Source organism: Vigna unguiculata, chromosome 2, assembly GCF_004118075.2.
Source record: "Vigna unguiculata cultivar IT97K-499-35 chromosome 2, ASM411807v1, whole genome shotgun sequence".
Classification (NCBI taxonomy): Eukaryota; Viridiplantae; Streptophyta; class Magnoliopsida; order Fabales; family Fabaceae; genus Vigna; species Vigna unguiculata.
The window spans coordinates 32,409,672-32,432,506 of record NC_040280.1 but is presented as its reverse complement, the minus strand read 5'-3'; the positions used below and the strand labels follow the sequence as shown (position 1 = coordinate 32,432,506).

The 22,835-nt window shown below is 32.5% G+C and overlaps 3 protein-coding genes and 1 non-coding gene across 9 annotated transcripts; all 4 read left to right on the top strand.

Annotated features, from left to right (window-relative positions):
- Positions 1 to 1,992: 1,992 nt before the first annotated feature.
- On the top strand, positions 1,993 to 7,334 carry LOC114174072 (zinc finger CCCH domain-containing protein 55-like). Of its 3 annotated transcripts, XM_028058818.1 has the most exons (10): positions 1,993 to 2,254; positions 2,383 to 3,284; positions 3,383 to 3,562; positions 4,928 to 5,107; positions 5,185 to 5,282; positions 5,883 to 6,137; positions 6,220 to 6,364; positions 6,527 to 6,722; positions 6,826 to 6,883; positions 6,999 to 7,334. In XM_028058818.1, the coding sequence occupies exons 2-8, from the start codon at positions 2,395 to 2,397 to the stop codon at positions 6,702 to 6,704; spliced, it is 1,926 nt and encodes a 641-aa protein (XP_027914619.1). In that variant the 5' UTR covers positions 1,993 to 2,254; positions 2,383 to 2,394; the 3' UTR covers positions 6,705 to 6,722; positions 6,826 to 6,883; positions 6,999 to 7,334. The 3 variants fall into 3 exon arrangements, with proteins under 3 accessions (XP_027914619.1, XP_027914621.1, XP_027914618.1); XM_028058820.1 differs by having other exon boundaries at positions 2,025 to 3,284; positions 5,883 to 6,101; XM_028058817.1 differs by having other exon boundaries at positions 2,032 to 3,284.
- A 4,859-nt stretch (positions 7,335 to 12,193) lies between these two features.
- LOC114174071 (dnaJ homolog subfamily C member 7-like) lies at positions 12,194 to 18,136 on the top strand. 2 transcript variants are annotated; one of them, XM_028058815.1, is made up of 11 exons: positions 12,196 to 13,459; positions 13,681 to 13,917; positions 14,703 to 14,832; positions 14,937 to 15,089; positions 15,202 to 15,446; positions 15,595 to 15,664; positions 15,977 to 16,183; positions 16,533 to 16,768; positions 17,130 to 17,208; positions 17,287 to 17,424; positions 17,508 to 18,136. In XM_028058815.1, exons 1-11 carry the CDS (start codon positions 12,525 to 12,527, stop codon positions 17,691 to 17,693), a joined length of 2,616 nt encoding a protein of 871 aa, XP_027914616.1. In that variant the 5' UTR covers positions 12,196 to 12,524; the 3' UTR covers positions 17,694 to 18,136. The 2 variants fall into 2 exon arrangements, with proteins under 2 accessions (XP_027914617.1, XP_027914616.1); XM_028058816.1 differs by lacking the exons at positions 17,287 to 17,424; positions 17,508 to 18,136 and having other exon boundaries at positions 12,194 to 13,459; positions 17,117 to 17,161.
- Positions 18,137 to 19,182: 1,046 nt separating this feature from the next.
- TRNAA-CGC lies at positions 19,183 to 19,255 on the top strand. The gene has a single exon. It is a non-coding gene; the product is annotated as a tRNA-Ala (tRNA).
- Positions 19,256 to 19,859: 604 nt separating this feature from the next.
- On the top strand, positions 19,860 to 22,787 carry LOC114171309 (GDSL esterase/lipase At4g10955-like). Of its 3 annotated transcripts, none has more exons than XM_028056430.1 (3): positions 19,860 to 20,013; positions 20,555 to 20,622; positions 21,512 to 22,787. In XM_028056430.1, the coding sequence occupies exons 2-3, from the start codon at positions 20,561 to 20,563 to the stop codon at positions 22,479 to 22,481; spliced, it is 1,032 nt and encodes a 343-aa protein (XP_027912231.1). In that variant the 5' UTR covers positions 19,860 to 20,013; positions 20,555 to 20,560; the 3' UTR covers positions 22,482 to 22,787. The 3 variants fall into 3 exon arrangements, with proteins under 3 accessions (XP_027912231.1, XP_027912233.1, XP_027912237.1); XM_028056432.1 differs by having other exon boundaries at positions 19,865 to 20,013; positions 21,493 to 22,787; XM_028056436.1 differs by having other exon boundaries at positions 19,866 to 20,013; positions 21,486 to 22,787.
- The last annotated feature ends 48 nt before the right edge of the window (positions 22,788 to 22,835 follow it).

The window sequence follows — 22,835 nt, the reverse complement described above, 5'->3', positions numbered from 1 at the left end:
AAAAATTCTAGTACCAAATGTTACAACTCTCCATAAATATTACTCTAATTTTTGTTAAACCATTTTTCTTCGTTTTTAATTGATTTAGGTGAGGAGAAACATTATTCAGCTAAATAAAAAAGTGAAGAGTTGGGAAAATGATTTTCCCTCCTAGATAAAAATAACCAGTTGGAATGTTTCTTCTGGATTATTCATGTCGATCTTTTTCTTTTCTTTTCTTTTCTAACATTGCAATGAGGATAAACAATGCAATATTTTTCAAGGATATTTAATATATATCCGAATGAAATTTTCAGTGAGTATTTTTGTGGGAAAAATCCGAACGATATTTTTTTTATAAACTAAAATAAAATTGTATACAAATTTGATTCTTGGTGGAAACAATTTAGTAAATCAGTAAACCAGTTTTTATTGAAAAATATAATATATTAACTGAACTCTTAATATAACTTTATAGAAAATGTAGATTTCAAACATATTAGTTAAAAAAGGTTAACGTAATTTGATCAAAATGACTATATTTATTTATTTTTAAAGTTTAGGAATCAAAATTTATCAAAATTTCGACTGAAGACAAATTTTAATTTTTGGTCAAAATTCAAGGACTAAAAATATATTTAACCCAACTATTTAAGTTAAGTAAGTTCTTAAAATAACAAATATTTATCAATTTTTTTTTTTATAATTTTACTAATGTCAAGGGGATTAGTTTGAAGACTATTTTTAATATTTAAGAAGATATTAAATTTATATGTAATGTTCTAAAGTATAATTGTATAATTTCATTAGTTTAAGGAGTAGTTGAGAGAGGAGGTAAAGACTCCAAATATTAACTCCATTGTTTATGGATAACCCTGTTGTGATTAGGAAGAATCACATCACCCCGCACTGTTTTGGGCTTCTCCAATTAATCTACATAAAAAAAAAAAAATCCTCAAACTGACTAATTTCTCACTAATCACGGATTTTTGTTTTTTGTTTTACTTCTCTTGCATTTATTCAAATCAACAAATTTAATTAAACATGACTTATAGTTTAGCCTAAATTTGATTTCAGTTCATCTTTTTAATGTTATATCGAGAGAATTCAGTTTATATACAGTGAACTACTATTAATTTAAATAATAATGATAAAACTAATACCATTACTAATTTCAATGTATATTTTCTGATGAAATGTTGCTAATCAATCACTTTTAATTAATTTGTGCATAGAAACTAACATTTGTCTTAAATGCAAGCAATTACCCTACAATCATTGATTTTTTTTTGACGAATAGTCATTGATAACATTAAGAAAAAAAAAATTACACACAGTAGCAAAAAGTGGGCCATTATTCCACCCTCTATAAATAAAAGAAAATAAAAAACTTAATGCACCTAAAAAAACAAAAGAAAAAAAGGTGTTATAATGAGTTAACATTTTTTAGTACGATAGCGTGTTTAGCTATATTACACGGTTGATAGGTTGTAGCTTAAAACAACTTTTTAAATTCTGACTAACTCATAACTACACAATTTCAATCATCGGATCTATTTATTTCAAAAGGAAAAAAGGTCGCATTTTTTTTTCTTCTGCCCAATCATAACGTTCTGTATTCCAATATTTAAACTAATATCAATTGGTTATTTTCTCATATAATAAGATTTTTTTTTTTTACTGTTTTTAAGTCCCAACAAGTTTAAATCCCAACAAGTTTAAAATTTAAAATATTTCTGTTTGGAATTATTTGTTTCAGAAACAACTATTCATTTATTTTTTTCAAAATACTTTCTTGGAAATGGATAAACCGATTACTATTTTTCCAGTTTAAACAACCATATCAAATTCACAATCTTGATAAATTTCTCTCCTTTCTCATTCTGCACATATATACATTTTAAATTAATGTAATACTATACATATATATATATAGATATATGTATGTATATGTATATATATATTTCCACTTCTGCAGAACATTCGATAAAATGGGGTGTTTTTACTAGGAACATTTCTCCGATGTTAGAAAAAAAAATGAAAAAGTTGTTTTGTTTTTTGTTTTTTTAAGAAAACCCGGAGGCATATTGTAACTTATGTTGTTGACGATTATCCATCCATTCCTGTTGTGGATCTGAGAAATCTACCGCTCTCACCCTCCGAAGATAGGAGAGAGATTACAGAGAGAGAGAGAGAGAGAGTGAGTGAGTGAGAGAGTGAGTCTGTTGTTTGTTCAACGTATGCTTAGACTCCAAAACCTACTGCTACTGCTAAGGTATGTGGTAACAGACAACAAAAACATCATCTTCTTCTGTTCTTTCTTCTTCTTTTCTTCTTCTTCTTCTTTTTCCGCAGTCTTCACCACAGTTCCGCCATTTCATTTCTTGTTGACTACCTTTGAAGGTTTGGTTAGTGATGGGTTCGTGCGAAGCCACAAATGTGGTTCTTTCCAAGATTAAAAATTTTGATCCTGAGAATGCTTCAAAAATCATGGGTTATCTTCTGATGAACCTTGAAGAGTCTGAACTCATTCGTGTGGCATGTAGCCCTGACCCTGTGCTCCACACTCTCATTCTGAGGGTGAAGACCCACATGGGTCTCGCACTCTCAACTCCGTCTTCTCCTTCTCTTCCTCCTTCCCCTCTTAACCCCATAGCAAGACTCACTGCTTCCTCCACCAACCCGTTTTCCAGAGCAGGACCCACCAACGGTTTTGACTTCGCCAGAAACCCATCTTCACCTTCCTCTCACTCTCACGCTTGGAACTTCCCAAACAACAACCCCATTAGTCCAAAGTCCACTCCTTTACTCTCTTACGACAACATCCGAGCACTCTCACCGCGTGTCAACGGTGATTGTGATTTTGTTGACGAGCAGCAGGTGAATGAGTACTTCCCCTTCCTCAATGACTCCTCCAAGAACGAAGATTTGGTCGATCCACGCCTTGAATTGGGTGTCGGGGCTCACAATTGGCACTCCGGGGACTCACATTTGCACCGGAGGAGTTACTCGGCGAGTGATGTTGGTTTTGGGTGTGAAGAAGCTGCCCCTGGACTTGGGTACAAGCCCTGCCTCTACTTTGCTAGAGGGTTTTGTAAAAATGGCACCAATTGCAAGTTTCTTCATGCTGCTTTCACTGATTCACTGGATGCCACTGTTGGCTCTCCGAGTAAGCTTGAGGGGATGGAACAGCAGCGTGAAGATTTTTCCAGGTTCAAGGTTCCGCAGCTTCAGAGACTGGGGTCTGGACCTTCTGCAACCGCACGTGAGAAGTATTATGAGTTTTTGATGCAGGAGTCTCAAAGGTGTAGCACAGTTTCGAAGAGATTGTGTTTATTTTTGTTTTTCCTTTCTCGCTGTAAAGTGATGTTTAACTGTTGAACATTCTCGTTTTGCTTTTCAGGGCAGCAGCAGCATTCATGATGGGGGAAGAATTCTCCAACTTTGGCTGGGATAGGCCTGAAAGGAGCGACTTTTTAGCCGCAATTTCTGGGGACAAACCCAACTCGGCCTCGCGACAGATTTACTTGACGTTTCCTGCGGAAAGTACTTTCAAAGATGAAGATGTCTCGGAGTACTTCAGGTAGAATATGCCATAACATGTGCACAAATGCGGTGGCACCGAAAAGTGTCAAGTTGTGAAACATTCATTGTACTGCAGACGTGTAATGTGTCCGGTCTCCATTGTTGCTATTAACTAATCCAGGTTTTCGACCATTTTTGTTGTGTGCACGTCTCAAATATTTTTGGTTGAGTTCCTTATGTTTTTCTGTTTGTTGGAAGCTCCAAAGGAGATGGATTTTGGTTGCCTCTGATACTGATTTAACTCGCAATCCTTTATTGATTTGTGTGTGGCAGGGGATTAAGGGTCTGTTGCATTTAGACTCAGTAATCATTGGTCATGATGTTACTGAATTTAGAATATCAGTTTCAAGTCATATGTTGTATGTGTAACATTTAGAGTTTGTCTTTTATAGGCGATAAACTTTCCAGACCATGATGTGTCTCCCATGAGGAGACTGGGTTAATCCCATATTTTCAGGTATCACTTCAATGTGTTTTCCCTTAAAGATAAAATGGCTCAGTTTCTCTTGTTAGGAAGCTTTGGCGAATACGGAAGTTCACAGCTTAATAGTGATTGATCACTTATCACAAGTCATGATCAGTACCGAATGATGTGCATGCATGTCTCGATCAACATAGTTGTGCAGTTTTTCAGCTTAAAAATGACCATCGGTTTGTCAAAGGAAATAATCTACATCAATCTTCAATCCATATTTAAATAAAACAATCTCGAATATACTAATTAATAATTAGTATGTGTTGTTCAAACTATAAATTTACATCTTTGGTTGGTATACATGCTTTTACAATTAAATTTAAACTTTAGTTTCATTGTATGAAATATCTGTCATAATCTGTTACATTGTAATGTATCATATTGTGTTTGAAAGAAAGCTTGAGAAGTGGTTTTCTTAGACTTGACATTGATTTAAAGTTTGATGTCTGATGTAAAGTTATACCGTTGCTTTATTATAATCTTTTGCATGCCGAATGACAGTGTTTGTTTAAGAAAACTTAGGATTTAATTTAGATTTTTTTTTATGTGAAAGATATGTTAATTGATAAATGGTTGAGTAAGATAAATGTAGGCATGTGTAGAGTATAGGGTTTGAAACTGGGTGGAGAAGTTTGCAGTTTAAAAGTAGTGATATTTTGTGCTATTATTATTTTAGATTAAGTGTCTTTGTAATGGTGTGGACTAACTTCTTAGTAATGATTGGATTGTCATTACTTTTGCGTAATGAGTTAATATTTGCAATTACATATAACACAGTAGTGGCTGTGCATGTGCAAGTTCTTATTGTTTCTGTACATTTTGATGCACACATACATTGGGATCCAAATAGAGGGAGTTCATTGAGTGGCTACTTTTGTTCCTTTGTAGCAAATTCGGACCTGTTCAAGATGTGAGAATTCCCTATCAGCAGAAGCGGATGTTTGGGTTTGTTACTTTTGTCTATCCGGAGACAGTGAGACTCATATTATCCAAAGGGAATCCTCATTTCATCTGTGATTCACGTGTACTTGTCAAGCCCTACAAGGAGAAGGGAAAAGTCCCTGACAAGTAAGTAGGCATCATGTTTTTACTCTGTGTATATCTCACTATTCTTAAACTTATACTGTTTTGACTAATTTATGCAGGAGACAACATCAACAACAGCAATTAGAGAGAGGAGATCTTTCACCGTGTTTGAGCCCTTCTGGATTTGGCTCTAAAGAACCATATGATTTCCATCTTGGTAATCAAATTTCTCCTATTGACATTGTTGAAATCCTACAATGTCGCACTTTTAAGGCTTAGACCATTTTCACCTTCCAAGTTAGTTTTGTAGGATTGATTGGGTATTGCTGTCTAAATTCTAACATTATATAAAGGCTATCATCCTATTATTTGTACATGTTCTGGATGTTCAGTCCTAGTTATTTGGATGTGTTAAGATCCCACATCAATTATAAACTGATATGCGGCCAATGTAATCCTCACAATGCTTGGGTAATCATTACCTTACAAACCAGTTTGTCGGATATAGTTGTACCCTAGGCCGCCCGAATATTAAGATGTTCTAAGAGTGTTTGTAGATCTTTCATTGAGTTACCTGTATTTTATGCTTTAGATGTCTATTCTTAGGTGGGATCGGGTGTTGTTATTGGATCACTCACATTTGTCTCTGTTCTAGATGTTTGGTGAGGGTGTTTTGACATTCTACATCAACTTGATATATATAGTTCTTATATCAGGCTTGGACAATTCTTGCCTTATATGTGGATTTTGTAAGTTACACCTTAAATCTCTCATGCTCCTTTCATTTTATATTATTGCCAACTTTGTTTTTATGCAGGGTCAAGGATGTTGTATAACCCACATGATATCTTATTGAGAAGAAGAATTGAAGAGCAGGCTGAATTGCAGCAAGTCCTTGAACTTCAAGAAAGAAGGCTGAAGAACCTACAGCTACCCGACTTCAAGAACAATCCTATTCACCATCACCAACGCAGTCTTTCTGTTGGCAATCCTCTGGTCTTGCCCCATCAACTTCATGGTCACACTAATGATGCAGGTCTCTCTCCTGATAGCATTAAAGGAGATATTGCAGGTTAATCAATTGATGGTAGCCAATGACACATTCTAGTGAACAAGGTTATAGAAAGTTTACATCTTTGTTGTTTTAATGACAGGCTATGGTGGCAGCTTCACTTCTACCAATTCTTTAGGTGTTGCATCTGAGCAGCAGCAGTTGCAGAAAGAAGTTGAGCTAGATGATTCTGAGAGCGCGAATATAAAGGATAGTGGAAATACCAAAAACGTGGATCTTAGCAATAAGTATGAGCATACTTTGTTTTAGATCTTATCTCTATTGATTGTGGTGCAGCATTTTTAGCATCATTTCCTCATTTTTAAATCTTTTCTGCTTGAGGGTATGTGCATTTCATTTCAAATTTTGATATTGTGTTCTTTCATGATCCTCTATTGGCCTTTGAGAAGTGTGGAGCAGGCTCTCCCTGACAGTCTCTTTGCTTCACCAACAAAAGCAGCTGGAGATTATCATGCTGACTTCTCTACATTGGCAGAGGTGAACCACAGTGCTGCTTTTTCATCTACCTCATCTTCTTATGACAAGCTAGAACCAGCAACCTCGTCTAGCGACTTGGCTTCTCGTTAGTTTTCTTTACAATTCAAGGTACTGCTGCTAGTTGCTCTCTGAATAATGTCAGTTTCCTGCATAATAATGTGGACAGAATTGTTCTGTTCTGACAAAGTTGTCTTCTTTTTTGTTCTTCAAGATTTCGAATTGTAGGTAATAAGAATAGAAATGGCCAGCTGGAGATAATTTTTATTAGGGTAAGTTTCTGGTTTCCTTCTCCTGTCCTTGGAAAAATGGTTTGCTCTTTACAAGTAAACATCATCTCATGATTTTTCTTATGGTCTGATAAGGATTCTGTTTGTTTGTTTGCAGATTTATAGAAGCTTATAGAAGAATCTTCTAGATGTATAGCCAAATACACCTAGATCAGAAGATTAGATCCTCTAGAGAAGAATCAAATGAGATCACCACCATGATCAAATACATACTACTAACAGCAGGCGATACATGTTGCATACTTGGACAGACATATTAGTTTATAAGACTAGTTTTTCTTTTCTTCCTTCCTTTCCTTTTTCTGTTGTACTCCCATTCCTCTCCACATAAATTATCTATAGATGTGTATGTTTCACCAGACTCAGGCAGAACAAAGTACTGTTGTTTTACTTTAGCTTAATGTATAAAACTTGGTCTACCATTTAGTTCCTATTTTCTACTGCTTCTACCACTCTTCTTTTTTTTCCCGGTTTGGGAAGAGTGCTTGCTCCCTGTAGCCCCCAATTAGTTTTCACTATTGCCTATCACTTACCATTAATGCTCTCAAGCTACATCATGTACAAGATTTAACACCTGCTCCTTCTAGTCGCTTTCACTTCTTTAATACCACTCACCATAAGGGACCATTGTTGGTTTTGTTTGCCTTGCATAATGCAATATTTAAAACATGTCCTTTTGTTGACTATACTATACCCATTTGCACCTATCAAATTACAAAAGTTCGAATCTGGTAAAAAATGAACTTCAAGTCTAACTTAATTCTATAAAATCGATTTCTAAAATAAGATCAGATAAGGATTGCATTCACTTATATACTGTAAACTGTTATATACCGTAAACTGATAAGATACCGTTCAGTTTAGTATCAAACTGATGAGATAGTACTGAAGATAGTTGAGTTAGTTAACCTTTAGATAGAGTTGGAATATGATATAGTCCCGGTTCATTGTAGATGAGTTAAGGAAAGTATTAAAGAAAGAAAGAGAGAAGTTGGAAATGGAAAGAAATAGGATTTGTCTGGTATTGGTAGTGGAAGACCCACATGTGAGGTGGGGATAAGAAAGAGAAGGGTTCACCTGTGCTGTCACATGGTGGTGACTGACATTGAACAAAATATTGTACAGAGAGCATTACACTCCTTTCACCATCAAACTCATTGAAATGTTTGTTTCTCAGTCTTTCAGTTTTATGGATGGCAGAGCCTCTTTGTCCTCGCATACCCTTAAATTATGGTAGTTTCTACGCAGTGCTCATTTTGTTTTAGCCTTGCATTGCAGCTTTTCTAAAAGCTTCTGCAACCCTTTCATGGGTTCAATTTTATTTTACTGCTAATTGCCCTAATCATCATTATTTTCAATTTTTTTTTCTCTCTCTGGTGCAGTGCAGAAAAGAAAAGAGAAATCACTCCATGGAAACTCACTTCTAAAAATCTTACTCCCAGTGATCACTTTGATCTTGATTCCTTTGGAAGTCACATCATAAAAGGGATAAAATATTAAGAGAAAATATAAGTGATGTGTTATCACTCAATCAAAAGATAATAATGTTAGATTTTTATTTAAACTGTTATTTTTAATGTTTTGGTAAAAAATAGTTTTAGGGTTCATATTATTTATTTGATTTTTGTTATGTGATAAATTTGTCCGGACTAAAATCAATTTTTTTTACCAAAATTAGAGAAGGAAAATATATTTAATCATATTTTTAACTACATTCCATCACGTATTTTTAAGCATATCATTTGTATCTTTTATTCATTAGGATATATGTTTTTCTTATCTCTAATTTGGCCTCATTAAAGAGTTTCAACTTTATCTCTATTTTTTGTTACTGTTTATTTACTCGAAAACAAAACCTTTTTTTTTCTTTATGTATTTTCTAATAAAAAGTAAAAAAAAAAAGAAGATAACAATTAATTATTACTTATAACAAATTTGATGAGTCAAAAATTTTGAAACTTGGTTGGATAAAAATAATTAGTAAATAATTATTGTTCATGAATTATGAGTTAACTATTTTTAATTTGATTTAAATATTCTTAATCCATAAATTAATTAAACTAAGTCCAAATTGACTTATATTTGAAAATATAAAATTTTAATCAATTCAATGAGTGTGACGAGTTGACGAGTCAAGTTGATTATGGTCAATAATATTATTTGTCAAAGTATTTTTCGTGTAAAATAATTTGAAAAAAATTCTAATGACATTTTTTAGTGGTGTGTTTTGAAAAAATAAATTATCAAGTAAAAATAAGAATTGAATTTTTGTAGAGTAAATTTGAGTAATAAATAGAAAAATATTTAGAGTTGTAAAGTTCGATTGATCTGATCAGATATAAAATAAATGAAAATTGATAAAAAAATAGTAAAATTAATTCAATCATTTACAAAAAAATTAATCCTCCTTTTGTATTAGGATTTATAACTCTATTCAGTTTTGAACTTTGAGCCTCTCAATGTTTGACCAAGGCTTTTATCATATGTAGGGCCCAATAAATGTGAAAGTGTTTGATATCATGGCCCAATAAATATTTCCCTAATTTGTGTACACATTACTTTTATTATATGATCACTTAAAATTTTCTAAAAAAGAAAAATTATATGAAATAGATAAAATTTGAACACAGCAAGATTTATTTACAGAAAATTGATTTATCAAATTCACTCCAGATGAACAAAAAGGTTAATTGTAGATTAATTAATTCAGGATTTTTATTCACATATTAATATAGATAGTGAAATTGCAAGTGGGATCTTTATCTTTACCTAACCTAATTATATTTAATTACTTTTATGTCAAGCTTAAACAGTCACTTAAGGGTCAAATCATCAATGTTAAAAATAAAGCTGCAATGATAGATAATTGTTACTGAATTGAAATGATTCTAGTTGAGTGTGTTTTGTGTTTAAAACTATCTTAACTCTAAAATCGGATGAAACATTGCATTAAAAAATAGTTTCAAAGGAAAAACCAAGTATATAATGTCAATTCATATTTTCACGATAAAATATTTATTTATAAAGCGAAATTTTTATTTTCATGTACATAATTTTGTTTAATTTATTCTTTAAGTGGTAATATTTTTTAATTAAAACAATTATCTTACCAATTTTACTTTTAAAATAATTGTCTTAATATTTTTAATAAAATTGAATTTTAAGTTTAACTCAATTTTACAAAACTGACTTATGAGATAAAATTTGCATCCCACTTATATATTATGAATATTTTTCATATGAGAACAATTTTAATTTTTAAATAACTACATATTTAAATTTAATAATTTTTTAAAACTAAAATACTTATTTACCATGAAAAAAAAAACACACACACACATGTAAAAAATTAAAATGACTAAATCTAAAAAAATGTGATATCCGAATTATTGATTGAGCAATTATATTTTGAGGCAAGTTTAAAATTTGATTTGGTGTTTTCCAATTGTGAGTGAGTGACATAAGACCTAAAAATTGATGTGTATTATTATTATTATATGATATGATGATGAAAATGGGTCCATGTGAATTATATTTGTTGGTGTGATAATATTGAAATGCTTAATGACATGAAAATTAAATAAAATTGATGAGAAAAGTATGATGAAAAGTGAAAAAAAGTGTGAAGCCAAAACTAAAAAGCAGCCTAAAAAGGAGACAAACACGTGATAATATAATGAAAGTTAGAAAAAGAAGATAGAAGTACCCTTTTTTCCACCAACCTCTCTTTGCCCCTCCACACTTCGTTAAAGTGCATCATATCATACATTACAAAAACTATTTCTAATACTTTTTGCAATTCAATTTTTTTTTCTATAAAGAATGTTTTTATGTCTTAAATAATAATTTATGTAAAAATAATTATATATATATATATATATATATATATGTTAGGTTTTTAAGAAGGAATATCATTAGGGAAGAACAAACATAAATAAGACCTGAGCCCAACTATATAAAACATTGATACCACTTTTAACAAAAAACCTTAAAATAATGAGTTTATGAGTCTTTATTTTTATATAATGTTTTACTTTCTTATTTATAGTCAATGTGAAACTTAGATTCATATATATATATATATATATTCATCACTCTTTTTTAAACCTGACACAATTATATACATATGGACAACTTCTCTTTGTACATATGTTTATTGTATTTATTTTAAACAAAATTATGAAGACATTTGTTTAAATTTAAAACTTATCAATCTCAAAATTTATAATTAAACTTTAACTAAAATGCTGCAACCAATCACCTCAGTTAATAATTATAATGATTTTTTAATTAATAATAAAGAGTTTTAATAATTAATATCCTAAAAAGACTGATTAAATATAATTAATATATATTAAATTTTAAAAAAATCATTATTAACTGAAATATTAAATAGATTTTGATTTAATAATTATTAATTTAAAAAATATTTTTGTATTCATAAATTTTATTATATAAATTTATAATATAATTAATTAATAGAATCAATTATTTTAATTTTCAATTTAAAAATAATAAAATCAACTGTTATTCATTATATACTTTTAGGATATCGGTTAACATTTTCCGGTAATAAAAAAATAATCTGACAAGTACAGAAAGGAGTTTAAGAATTCCTCTCATAGTTAAACTTTGTTTGGATTTTGAGCATATTTTTTTAATTAAGTTATTTTTCAAGGTTTAGTTTTTAAAACTTTTTTCCTCTGTGAAAATAGTAAGATATATTTAATTATCATTCAATGTTTTAAATAATTTTTTATTTTTAGTTTTATTAAAAAATAATACCTTATAACTATTTTTTTCTAGTCAAGTTTACACGATGAGGTGTTTTTTTTCTTCAAAGAAATATTTAAAAATTATACATAAATTATTTTATTCATTTTTAAATATTTTTTCACATTTTTTTGGAAGATTAAAACCTTTTGTATTGTGTTAAAGAAAACGATTACTAAACCCATATATAATAAAAGAAGTGACTAAAAATCATATTTATATTAATTATTAGTCTAAACTATGTACGTTATTATTAAAAATATATCATCATCATATAATAAAAAAAGTCTTGTTAACTATAAACCCGTTTTTGCAGATATATATTTATCACCAACTGGTATTAAGTTATTACACTGTTTTAGTAATAATTTTCAAATTCCGTTGCATTTTATTTTTGAATTCACATCTCATTACACATAGATTTCAGACAGAAAGTGCTTATTTTTAGGTTAACGGTTCTTAGATAATTATCATTATATTTTTACTATTAATATACTACTAACAATGATTTTATGATTGAATAACATCGGAACATACCCTGTCTGTTCAAAAAAATTGTACTTTTTGTCTTTTCATCTTCATTGTTATGGTTGGCAAAAAATCCTAATAGCAGTTTTCGTTTGTTCTTTGTTGTGAATGATTGCCATCAAAACTCTGATCAAAGGGAATGAGCACAGTTAATTGTGCCTCCGATTTTACCCTCGCCGGAGCTCCGATGACCCGCCCGGTGTGGCCCCGGTAACCTCTCCGCAGATTCACGCGCCATGGAACCGATTCGCTTCGCCACATTTCAATCGTTTCAAATTTGGAAATGAAACTTTAATTGTGATCCCCAAAGGCGGTTTTTGAAATGGAAAAAGAACCGAACTTGGCTTCGGAGGGTATCGCCAACTTGAAAATTGAAGAGAGCAAAGACCAAAGAGATTATGGATTTGTGTTCACATCCAAACAACGCAATTCTTTTTCAGGGTCATCGTTACCTGAGTTTAGGGCACCGCCAATCAAGACTAATCTCTTTGGTGATGCTAATGATAAATTCAAATTCAGTGCAAAGAAGGAACAAAGTGGCACCCCTAGGATGAATAAAAGTAGAGCAAAACAGAAGTTTTCCACCCCTCTCCAGGGACATGACTTTCTTTGGAAGACAAAGATGGGCATGTCACCAAAAAGCTATGTGACATCCCGAGAATCATCTGGTCTTGGTTTGGATAGGATTGGCAACAACACACGCATTCATCAGTTGTTGAATAAGAATGAAAGTGAAGCTGTAGGTACAGAAACAGAGACAAAGGAGGATGTTTCAGAGTGTAAAGATTTGGATAGTAATTGTGGTGATGATGATCCGAATGATAAGATTGAAAGTGAAAGCTTGAAGTCTGCGAATGATGAAGAGGGTATAACAAACAATGGTGATGGCTCGGTCCTTCTTGATTGTGATTCAGGTTCAAGAAATACGAGTGGGATTGGTTTCACGTTTTCTGCTGAAGTGCAATCACCTAGCCAGAAACGTCCTCCCAAAAAGATGAATTGGGCAAAAGCTGGCCAAAGTTATCTTGATTCTTACAGCTCCTCTCCTATTTCATTATCATCGGTGACTGGCTCACCATTTTCTGGAACTCCCTCTCCTTTCACACCCGAGCAAGGTCAGAAAACTAAAGCATCTTCTCCTCATTATAAAACAAGGGGTTCAGAGGTGAATAAGGAGCAAGGGATAAAGGAGGTACTTGCTACCATTTCTGCTTCAACCATTGCAGATGAAGAGGCCTGTGAAAAGTGGCGACTCAGGTTAGTTTGTACATATATTTTTAGTTTGCTTGTTATCACTTGGTTATATGATATGTTCTTAGTTTTAAAATATTTGTATCAGATAGACATTACATAATGGATTTATAGGGAAAGTGGACACTCAGGAAAATGGGACTTGCATGATGCAAGCAAACAAAAAGTTTAAGTAGTTACTTTCATTTTGATAGCATACTCACGATACTGGATATGCTTTGTAACAGAGGAAACCAAGCCTATAAAAATGGGAATTTGTCTGGGGCTGAGGATTGTTACACACAAGGAGTTAACTGTGCTTCTAATGAAGCATCTCAGAAATGTCGCCGGGCGTTGATGCTATGCTATAGCAACCGTGCTGCCACACGCATGTCTCTTGGTAGGATGAGAGATGCGATAGAAGATTGTATGCTGGCTGCTGAAATTGATCCAAATTTCCTCAGGGTGCAACTTAGAGCTGCAAAGTAAGGTCCCATTTTGATTCAAATCTTTGTGGATAGGGATTTAAGTTGTATGTAATTAATTATTTAGGCTAAGGCATATCGATATAACATTTAAAAGTAGTGTTTTCTTGAGTGAATCTTGGGTAGAAAACAGTTGGATTGAAGCTTCAATGGGGGTATGGTTGATGGATGGTAATGGTGATTTACAGGCAATAGGTGATTGGTGTCTGTTTGCCTGCTGAGCAGAGTCTCCGGATTAATGATTTATGATGTTGTATTCATTATTATAGGGTAAATTGAAGTAGGCATCAACTAGGGTTTTACAATGTGAAAATTAATAGTGTGTCAAAGGAAATTATTAGATATGAACAGGCATTGTAAAAGTAGAGAAACAGAAAAATGCAACTAGAGAGAGGAAAACAAACCCAAGTTTTGAATGTAGGAAAACATAATCAAAAAGATACAAAATGGTAATATTTCTAAATAAGTAATATGCATATCGATATTGATACCTAGTTCTTGCATTCCAGCCATTACATTGTTTTAATTTTTATAATCTTATGTTGGAGATGTTCTGGCTGTGGTGGAAAGTTTCATAAAATTTCAAAAGGACTTTTGGTTAAATGTTCTATTTAGTCTATATGTATCTCTGATATTGTGAAAATTGTATTATGCTGGTTTGCTGTAGGATAAAGCATGTTGGTGGCGTGTTTAAGCACATTGCATTTGTCAACTAAAATGCTCAATATTTAGTAATTAAAATAGATGATGTATCCCTCAATTCGTTTCTTTTCATCATTTTTAAGTTGTTTCCTTGCTTTGGGAGAAGTTGGAGATGCGTCAGAGTATTCCAAGATGTGCATGCAGTCAGACACTGATGTTGGTGTAGATAAAAAAATTGTCGTGGAAGCCTCTGATCTCTTGCAAAAGACGCAGGTTTGACAGTTTACAGTTATTTCGAAAATGGATGGCATTGATCATTAGCTTTTCTTTTTCACCTCTCTCTTCCTGAACTGATAACAACCTTTAACTGATGGCAGAAAGTGTCGGAATTAATCAATCATTCTGAAGAACTTATGCAAAGAAGAACAGCTGTTGATGCAGAAAAAGCTTTGGAACATATAAATGAGGCATTGGCGATAAGTTCGTACTTTGAAAAATTGCTTGAAATGAAAGCAGAGGCTCTTTTTATGGTCTGCATTTCTGTCTTATAATATGCTGGCACTTTACTAAAACTGTCAAAGTCAGCGTTAAGCTGTTTGTGCAGTTGAGCCTGTGTTGGATAACTTTTGCTTTAACTGTCAGCTATGTAGATATGAGGAAGTGATTCAGCTGTGTGATGAAACCTTTGGTTCTGCCGAGAAGAATTCATATCCTTTGGATGCTGATTGCATAGTGACAGATCTGGACAGTGCACAGCTTTCAAAAGGCTTCTATTTCAGGTTCTGGAGGTGCTCAATGATGCTCAAATCCTACTTTCACCTAGGAAAACTTGAAGAGGGTCTTTCTTTGTTGGAGGAACAAGAGGACAAGGTATCAGCCATGAACAAGTAAGTATTATTAACATTGAAAACTGATCCATTCACCTTTCTACGGTCGATCCTCAAAAGTACATTGAAAAGGAATAAAAAGATGGACATATTTTGATGGTGATACCTATTTTTAATATGGATATCAGCTTTGATAATGTCCCTGCAGGAGTGGAAGCAAGGTTTTAGAGTCCCTAATGCCACTAGCTGTAACTGTACGTGAGCTCTTGCATCATAAGGTTAGCTTATTCTGCATTTCGTGATATCTCTTACATGATTTTTGTATACCATCATCTTGTTTGGTTAACATGGAACTGTGTCACAACTCATAAGTGTCAGGGAAGTAATAACAGAACTTTTTGCATCTCTATTCTTGTCTGATACAACTTTTCCCTTTTGTCAAAGGACACACAAGAAGTCATTTATAAGCTACAATGCTAAATTTGTTATCTTCAAAGCACTCGTTCTCTGTAGTTGATTTGTTTTTGTCGTTTTACTGTAGCATGAAAATTTCTTATGGTAGGACTAATGCAAAATGTATTCAAATGTAGACTGCAGGGAATGAAGCATTTCAGACAGGAAAACATGAGGAAGCTGTCGAACATTATACAGCTGCTTTATCAAGTAATGTGGAGTCTCGCTCATTTACAGCTGTCTGCTTTGGTAACCGTGCAGCTGCATATAAAGCATTAGGTCAAATTACTGATGCCATAGCAGATTGCAATCTGGCCATAGCTCTTGATGGAAGATACTTGAAGGTTTTCTCTCTTCAAGTGAAACTAATTTTTTTTAGATCAGAGAATGATATCACAAGGAGAGATAAATTGACATATACAGGATTAAACTACATAGGGTTATCTCCTAACAAAAATGAAAAGTTGTCACTTGTTATGATATTGCTTTCTCATTGGTTATATAAGTGGCACATTTGCTTTTCAAAAGTTAAAGCTTCCTCAATCTGGCTCAATTGCTGTAACATTTCACTTTTAGCATTTTTCAAATACTAGTTTTTTACAGGATACTAAATAACTTGTTTGGATTAGTACTTCATCTTCACATTTGTTAAAACGATTTGAGGATAATGTATCTATATATATACTGTTCCAGGCACTTTCCAGGCGTGCAACTTTATATGAGATGATCAGAGATTATGACCAAGCAGCGAGTGATATAAGGAGAGTTATCTCTCTTCTCATGAAAGATAATGGGGATAATAGCAATCAGCATGGCATATCTGATAGATCTGTCAAATATACCAATGATTTGAAACATAACCAAATTTGGCTTTCCGAAATAGAGGAGGAAGCCAAAAAGGGGATACAACTTGATGTGTACATCATTTTGTAAGCTCTTCTACTAATAATTATACTTCTTTACCATTACTTAGTGTCTCTAATCAGTATAGCTCCATTCTCTTTTGTTGATTCAATCATCTGTTTGTGAGAACAGAAGTGCCAGCATTTTTGTATATGTAGGGAAATCTTTCTTCATAATTGCCAGAACATCAGAGAATCAGATCTTCATAAACTCAATGTCTAGGTTGATAAACTAAACAAGTTTTATGTTAGAATTTGTCATCAGTGGAAGTAATGTTTAATGTGTGACAGAAATAACATGCTGTCATTAGAGAGCCTTGTCTGTTGCAAATTTATCTTGATATTATCAATCATTTAAGGCATCTGCTGATTCAGATTGTGATGGCAGAGGAGTTGAGCAACCTGTTTCGTCATCTGAAATCAAGAAGGCCTATCACAAAGCCGCACTTAGACATCACCCAGACAAGGTTGTTTGATTAGTCTCTTCTCTTTGTTAATTCCTCATATACATTAGAAATCATTTTAACTATTTAAGTACCATGTAGGCTGTCCAATCTTTGGCCAAAAGCGACAGTGGAGATGATCAGATATGGAAGGATATTGTTGAAGAAGTATGCAAAGATGCTGATAGACTTTTCAAAATAATTGGAGAGGCATATGCAGTCCTCTCAGATCCTGCCAAGGTATTTTCTGCATTTTCATCTGACTGGTGTAACTCTACAAACTTTTGAAGAGTATTTATTTCTTCATTATTCCCTTTTTGCAGCGATCACAGTTTGATTCTGAAGAAGAAACAAGAAATTCTCAAAAGAAACCCCAAGGAAATAGCATGACTAGAAATAACACCATGGATCAAACTGAGAATAGGAGACACCGGAAAGGGGTTTGGAGATCATATGGTAACACATCTTTCAAAGATTCTGAAGCTGGCCGGTCAAGTAGGCAACAATAAGAAAACAAAAGTTGAAAATTTTAGTCCATGGCTGCATCTTCACTGCAGTCTGACTCATTGAATGAGGTGAAGATTGGTGGTTTGTTTCATCTTTATGCATTTTATACCAACATGCACGCAGATTTGAGACTGAGACCAATGACATTGCAGTTGGAGAAGCTTGGTTCTTGGAATTTCTTTGAGATATTGGAAGAGTTTTTCTTCTGGCATGCAGAAGAAGATATCATGGTTGCGCTCTATATATTTATTTTGCTTTTTTCTGTTTTTAACTACTGACAAAATGCTTGGATGATAACAAGCAAATGAAAAGAAAGTCTGAAAATTGTTTGATTTTTTTGAGGTGTGTAAAGATCTTTTACTATCAGAAAGTTTGTATACCCACAAACAACCAAACAGACTACATTAAATTGTGTAATGTAATTCCACATGAAATTTTTTAATGACCTAAAGATGTGTTGTCCTTGGATCTATGCAAAGATTGTACATTTACATTTTCTCCTAAATATGTGTTGAATTTGCAGTTGAATTTATGTTTGGAATCTCAAGATCAGAGAACCAATATATAAGGGTTTTTTTTTTTCTCTGTATGTAAGATATATTTCAATATACTGTATTTCTTATTATTTTATACTAATATTCTTTTTACAATTGAGTTATCATAGATTCAAAAGACTTAATAAATTCTTCCTGATTTTTATGAAAATACTATAATAAAACTGATGTGTGTAATTTATTTATTATTTATTTGATACTATATTAGTTTTACCATTTAGTTATTATAAATTTAATATGGTCGGCCATATATTTATAAAATTATTATAAATTATGGGTATTTATAATTTATTTGCTATGAATACTATTTCTACTATTAACTTGTGATAAATTTAAGAGATTCATATCTTATTCCAAATATTTATAGATTTTGTGTGTGAAGAGACACTGAAAGTATTATCCAATCCTATATTACATAAATATAACACTTTTGCATATCAGATTATATAATTCCAAACATTTCCAACTAGTTTAATCTACTGTATCTTTAAATTCTGTAATCGGAAACATCTCTCAGATTGTAGATTGTGTAATCCAAGACATATCCAAAACTTAAAGTGATAAAAAAAAAAAAAAAGTCAACCAAAATAATGAACTAGAATCACCATAAGGATATAAATAGTATTTCAAAGAGTATGGGTTGCATGCGGAAAGTATGAAAGTGCTGAAAACACCTTATTTAGAAATTCACTGTTCTTCTTCCTCCTCTTCGTGTTAGGGTTTTGAAGTAGATTCTTCAGCTACTGCTATCCTTACTGTCACATAGATAAATTTGGATACCATCTACACAAAATTTAATGTGAAAATAATATTTATTTTACTTTCTCTGTTAATATTAATATGGGTTTATATGTTCTATGGAGTACAGAAAAACATAACACTTGATTTGTTTGAAGTTTGAAAATAAATAAATAGCAGTTAAAAGAATTAACAAAATGGGGATGTAGCTCATATGGTAGAGCGCTCGCTTCGCATGCGAGAGGCACGGGGTTCGATTCCCCGCATCTCCATTTTAGCTCTTTTACTACCATTTTCATCTCATTTATTTTAACTTTCACTAACTATAACTTATTTATTTATTTCATTCACTTTTATTTATGCAATTATCTTTTATATTAATTAATATTTTTGTACATAATATTATAATGCATACGTACTTATTTATTTAAAATCATTCTTGGATTTTTATTTTAGTTTATTTAATATTTATTATATATATATGTAAAATAAAAAATTTAGATGAAAATAAGCATCGTTTTTTAAGTTTGATGACAGTTTAATTGAAAACAAGTTAATTATATTTCTATTAAAATATGTATTAACTTAAATATAATGTGATTGCATAAAGATAACATTTTTCTTGAAATAAATTACTTATAATTATATATAAATAGAAATACAAAGTAGCGTTTTATTTTAATAGAAGCTAAAGTTTCTGTCCTATATTTTTATTCTGCTGTTTCTTCGTATCGAATTAAAATTTAATTTGTTGCGATAATTTTTTATTTCGTATATTAATTTAAATATAATATATTTTTAATACATATTTATTTATATAATTAGTTAGCACAGTGCCATGATGAATTATTAAGCTAGTGAGTGTATATATAGATTGGTTCATGTTTCGCATCAGAAAGCGACCTCAGTAATTTCCTGGATCTGAAGTTTTCTGCTACCAAATACCAATAAACCACTTCGCCATTAGAGCTTCATTTCCATCTTAATTAATCTCTTCTGGGATCTCTTCCCTGATTTTCTCTTCTCCAAGGTTCACACAATTTCCTTTACCATTTATTCCTGCATTTTATTTTATTTTTCTTCTTCATTATATCCTATTTTAGTTTTTTAGCCCTTTTACCTTTATTATATAAGCTGAATCTCAATTACAAATAAAATTTTTGGGCGAATCAAACCGTGGAGAGTCAAATGCTGAATGGGCATTGGCATGTGTTTAATACAAAAGATGGTTTTTGCCTCTAAATTGTGTGTGCGGAAGGTTATTGATTGAGCAGGAGTACATACTTTGCTTCACAAGAGTGAAGTTTGAGTGCCAAAAAACTTTCTTTGTGTATTCTGGGTATTTGTTCTGTAGGGATCTCAGTTTTCAGTTTTTCTTAATCTTCATTTATTTTGCAGCTTATGTATGTAATGCAGCCATTGGGTTGTGGATAATGGTTTTTCAGTTGTTGAATTGTGTTATTTGTTAACAATTTGAACCATAAGATGTTTTTTTTTTTTTTTCTTTCTCTCTGCTGTTTGGGAGATTTCATGGACTATTGGTCATACTTCTTTTTCTTCTTGAACTGTAGGGTGTAATGGCCTCTGAGAGGGAATATTTTGATAGCTCTGGACCCTTACATTTAACATGTGTTGACTGGTAAGATCTTTAAACAAATATTCTAACTAGTCTTTTCTTTTTTTTTGTTCCCATTTTGTTCTTACATAATCTCAGTTGTTCAGTGTTGTGCATTTGTTCATTTGCCTTCAGTGTTATGCATTACTGCAAATTTTATGTTTACATCAAAATATCTGCAAATAAATTGTGATATCTGTATCTTCTTTGGAGATTTTACAGAGTACATAGTATAGGCTGATCAGATGACTAATTTATTACACAATAGGGATGAATTCGTCAGGACTCTAACCACATACAAAGTCAAATCATGCAACGGTTTCTTCATAATTTTTTTAAAACTAGAAATTGACACAACTAATAAAGACTTCATCTTTAGAAGTCATCAGAGTGACATCCAAGTAACCATGAGATTTCCTAGATGTATGAAATGTGTTTTGGAATAAGTTTTTCTTTGGAATGTATTTTCCAAAACAAATATAATACCTATCAAAATGTGTTTGTCGGAACACCATGAAATATAAAAAAAAGGTTACTATAAAAAGAAAAAATAAAACACCAATATCCTTAGATTCGAAACGGTTTTACTTGGAAGTCGGTACACGACGACTCTTAAAGCTGAAATTGTTATTACTCGTGCTGATTTTTAGTTTTAAAAAATTTATGAAGGGACTAATGCATAGTGCCTTTACTTTAAATGTCTGATTTTCGGTTTTAAAAAATTTATGAAGAGATCGTAGCAATGCATAACGACTTCACTTTATATGTATGCTAACGACTTTACTCTTGCTATGTAAAAAATTAGTCTACTTACCCCTTTTGTAATTTATGTGAATTCCAAAAATTCCATCACTGTTTTCTTTTTGGCTGGTGGGTTTTGTTAATAGTCAATAGAACATTCCATTATGCATAGGGATAATGCATATCATCGAAAGTCAGTTGCTGCTAGTTTGGTCCAAGGTGTTTATGTTCTAGAAAAGGACAGACAAGATCGACGAGAAGGTCCAAATGCTCTTGCACAGCCTTGGTGGGCGTTCTTCCATTTTCAGTTGCTTCGAACACTTGTTGACGATGTTGATTCTTCCATCTTTGGCGCAATTTATGAGTTCAAGCCTCCAACATCTATATGCAATGACACTTCACACAGAAGTCCATGTTATGTGATTGCATTCCGAGGGACTATAACCAAAGCAGACTCAGTTTCCCGTGACATTGAGTTGGATATCCACTTTGTGAGAAATGGACTTCATCAGACATCACGCTTTGAGATAGCTATCCAAGCTGTTCGAAACATGGTAGCTACTGTGGGTGGTTCAAATATCTGGTTAGCTGGTCACTCTCTAGGATCAGCAATGGCAATGCTGATTGGGAAAACCATGGCCAAGACAGGCGTATTTATTCAGTCTCTTCTGTTCAACCCTCCATATGCATCTGCTCCAATTGAGAGAATTAAGGATAAGAAATTGAAACACGGGCTTCGATTTGCTGGCAGTGTAGTAACAGCAGGACTTGCCATTGCTATGAAGGCTAAGCAGAAGAAGAGTCTGTCCTTTGATCCATTTTCTGCTTTGTCTGCCTGGGTTCCATGCTTATTTGTGAATCCATCTGACCCTATCTGCTGTGAGTATGTCGGATACTTTGAGCACAGAACAAAAATGGAGGAAATTGGTGCAGGAACCATTGAAAAATTAGCCACCCAAACCTCCCTTGGTTGTCTACTGATGGGTGCTTTGGGGAAGGAATCTGATGAACCTCTTCACCTCATTCCTTCTGCATCTCTAACTGTTAATCATACTCCTTCACAAGATTTCAGAGAAGCTCATGGGATTCACCAATGGTGGAAACCCGACTTATGCCTGGAATCCAAGCTCTACCAATACTAATCATTCTTGTAGTTGTAATATAATGCTTGGTAGATGTGAATTGAGTTGTGCTATCTCTGGTTTTCCATTTCAAGTCAATTTTTTAAAGTGTGGAATCCTAGCTCTACTACCAAAACTAAATATTCTTGAGATTGTTGTGATTTATTGGTGGATGCATATAGAACTATGTGAAAGCTTGGATTCCTAGCTCTACCAATACTAATAATTCTTCTGGTGGTTGTAAAATATACTGGTATTTAACATTTGTATTAGTTTAATCTGAGCTTTTACGCCATTTGAATAAGATTTTTCTTTCTCTCGTTAAAATTACTTGCCATCACTTTAGGAACATATTATATATCTTTAAGTTTTCCG

Coding starts and splice junctions, on each gene's coding strand:
- LOC114171309 (XM_028056430.1), top strand. CDS start 20,561: ATGGCCTCTGAGAGGGAATATTTTGATAGCTCTGGACCCTTACATTTA. Junction 20,623..21,511: donor CATTTAACATGTGTTGACTG/GTAAGATCTTTA, acceptor CATTATGCATAG/GGATAATGCATATCATCGAA.
- LOC114174071 (XM_028058815.1), top strand. CDS start 12,525: ATGGAAAAAGAACCGAACTTGGCTTCGGAGGGTATCGCCAACTTGAAA. Junction 14,833..14,936: donor ATCTCTTGCAAAAGACGCAG/GTTTGACAGTTT, acceptor AACTGATGGCAG/AAAGTGTCGGAATTAATCAA. Junction 15,447..15,594: donor AAGGTATCAGCCATGAACAA/GTAAGTATTATT, acceptor ATGTCCCTGCAG/GAGTGGAAGCAAGGTTTTAG.
- LOC114174072 (XM_028058818.1), top strand. CDS start 2,395: ATGGGTTCGTGCGAAGCCACAAATGTGGTTCTTTCCAAGATTAAAAAT. Junction 3,563..4,927: donor GATGTCTCGGAGTACTTCAG/GTAGAATATGCC, acceptor GTTCCTTTGTAG/CAAATTCGGACCTGTTCAAG. Junction 6,365..6,526: donor AACGTGGATCTTAGCAATAA/GTATGAGCATAC, acceptor GCCTTTGAGAAG/TGTGGAGCAGGCTCTCCCTG.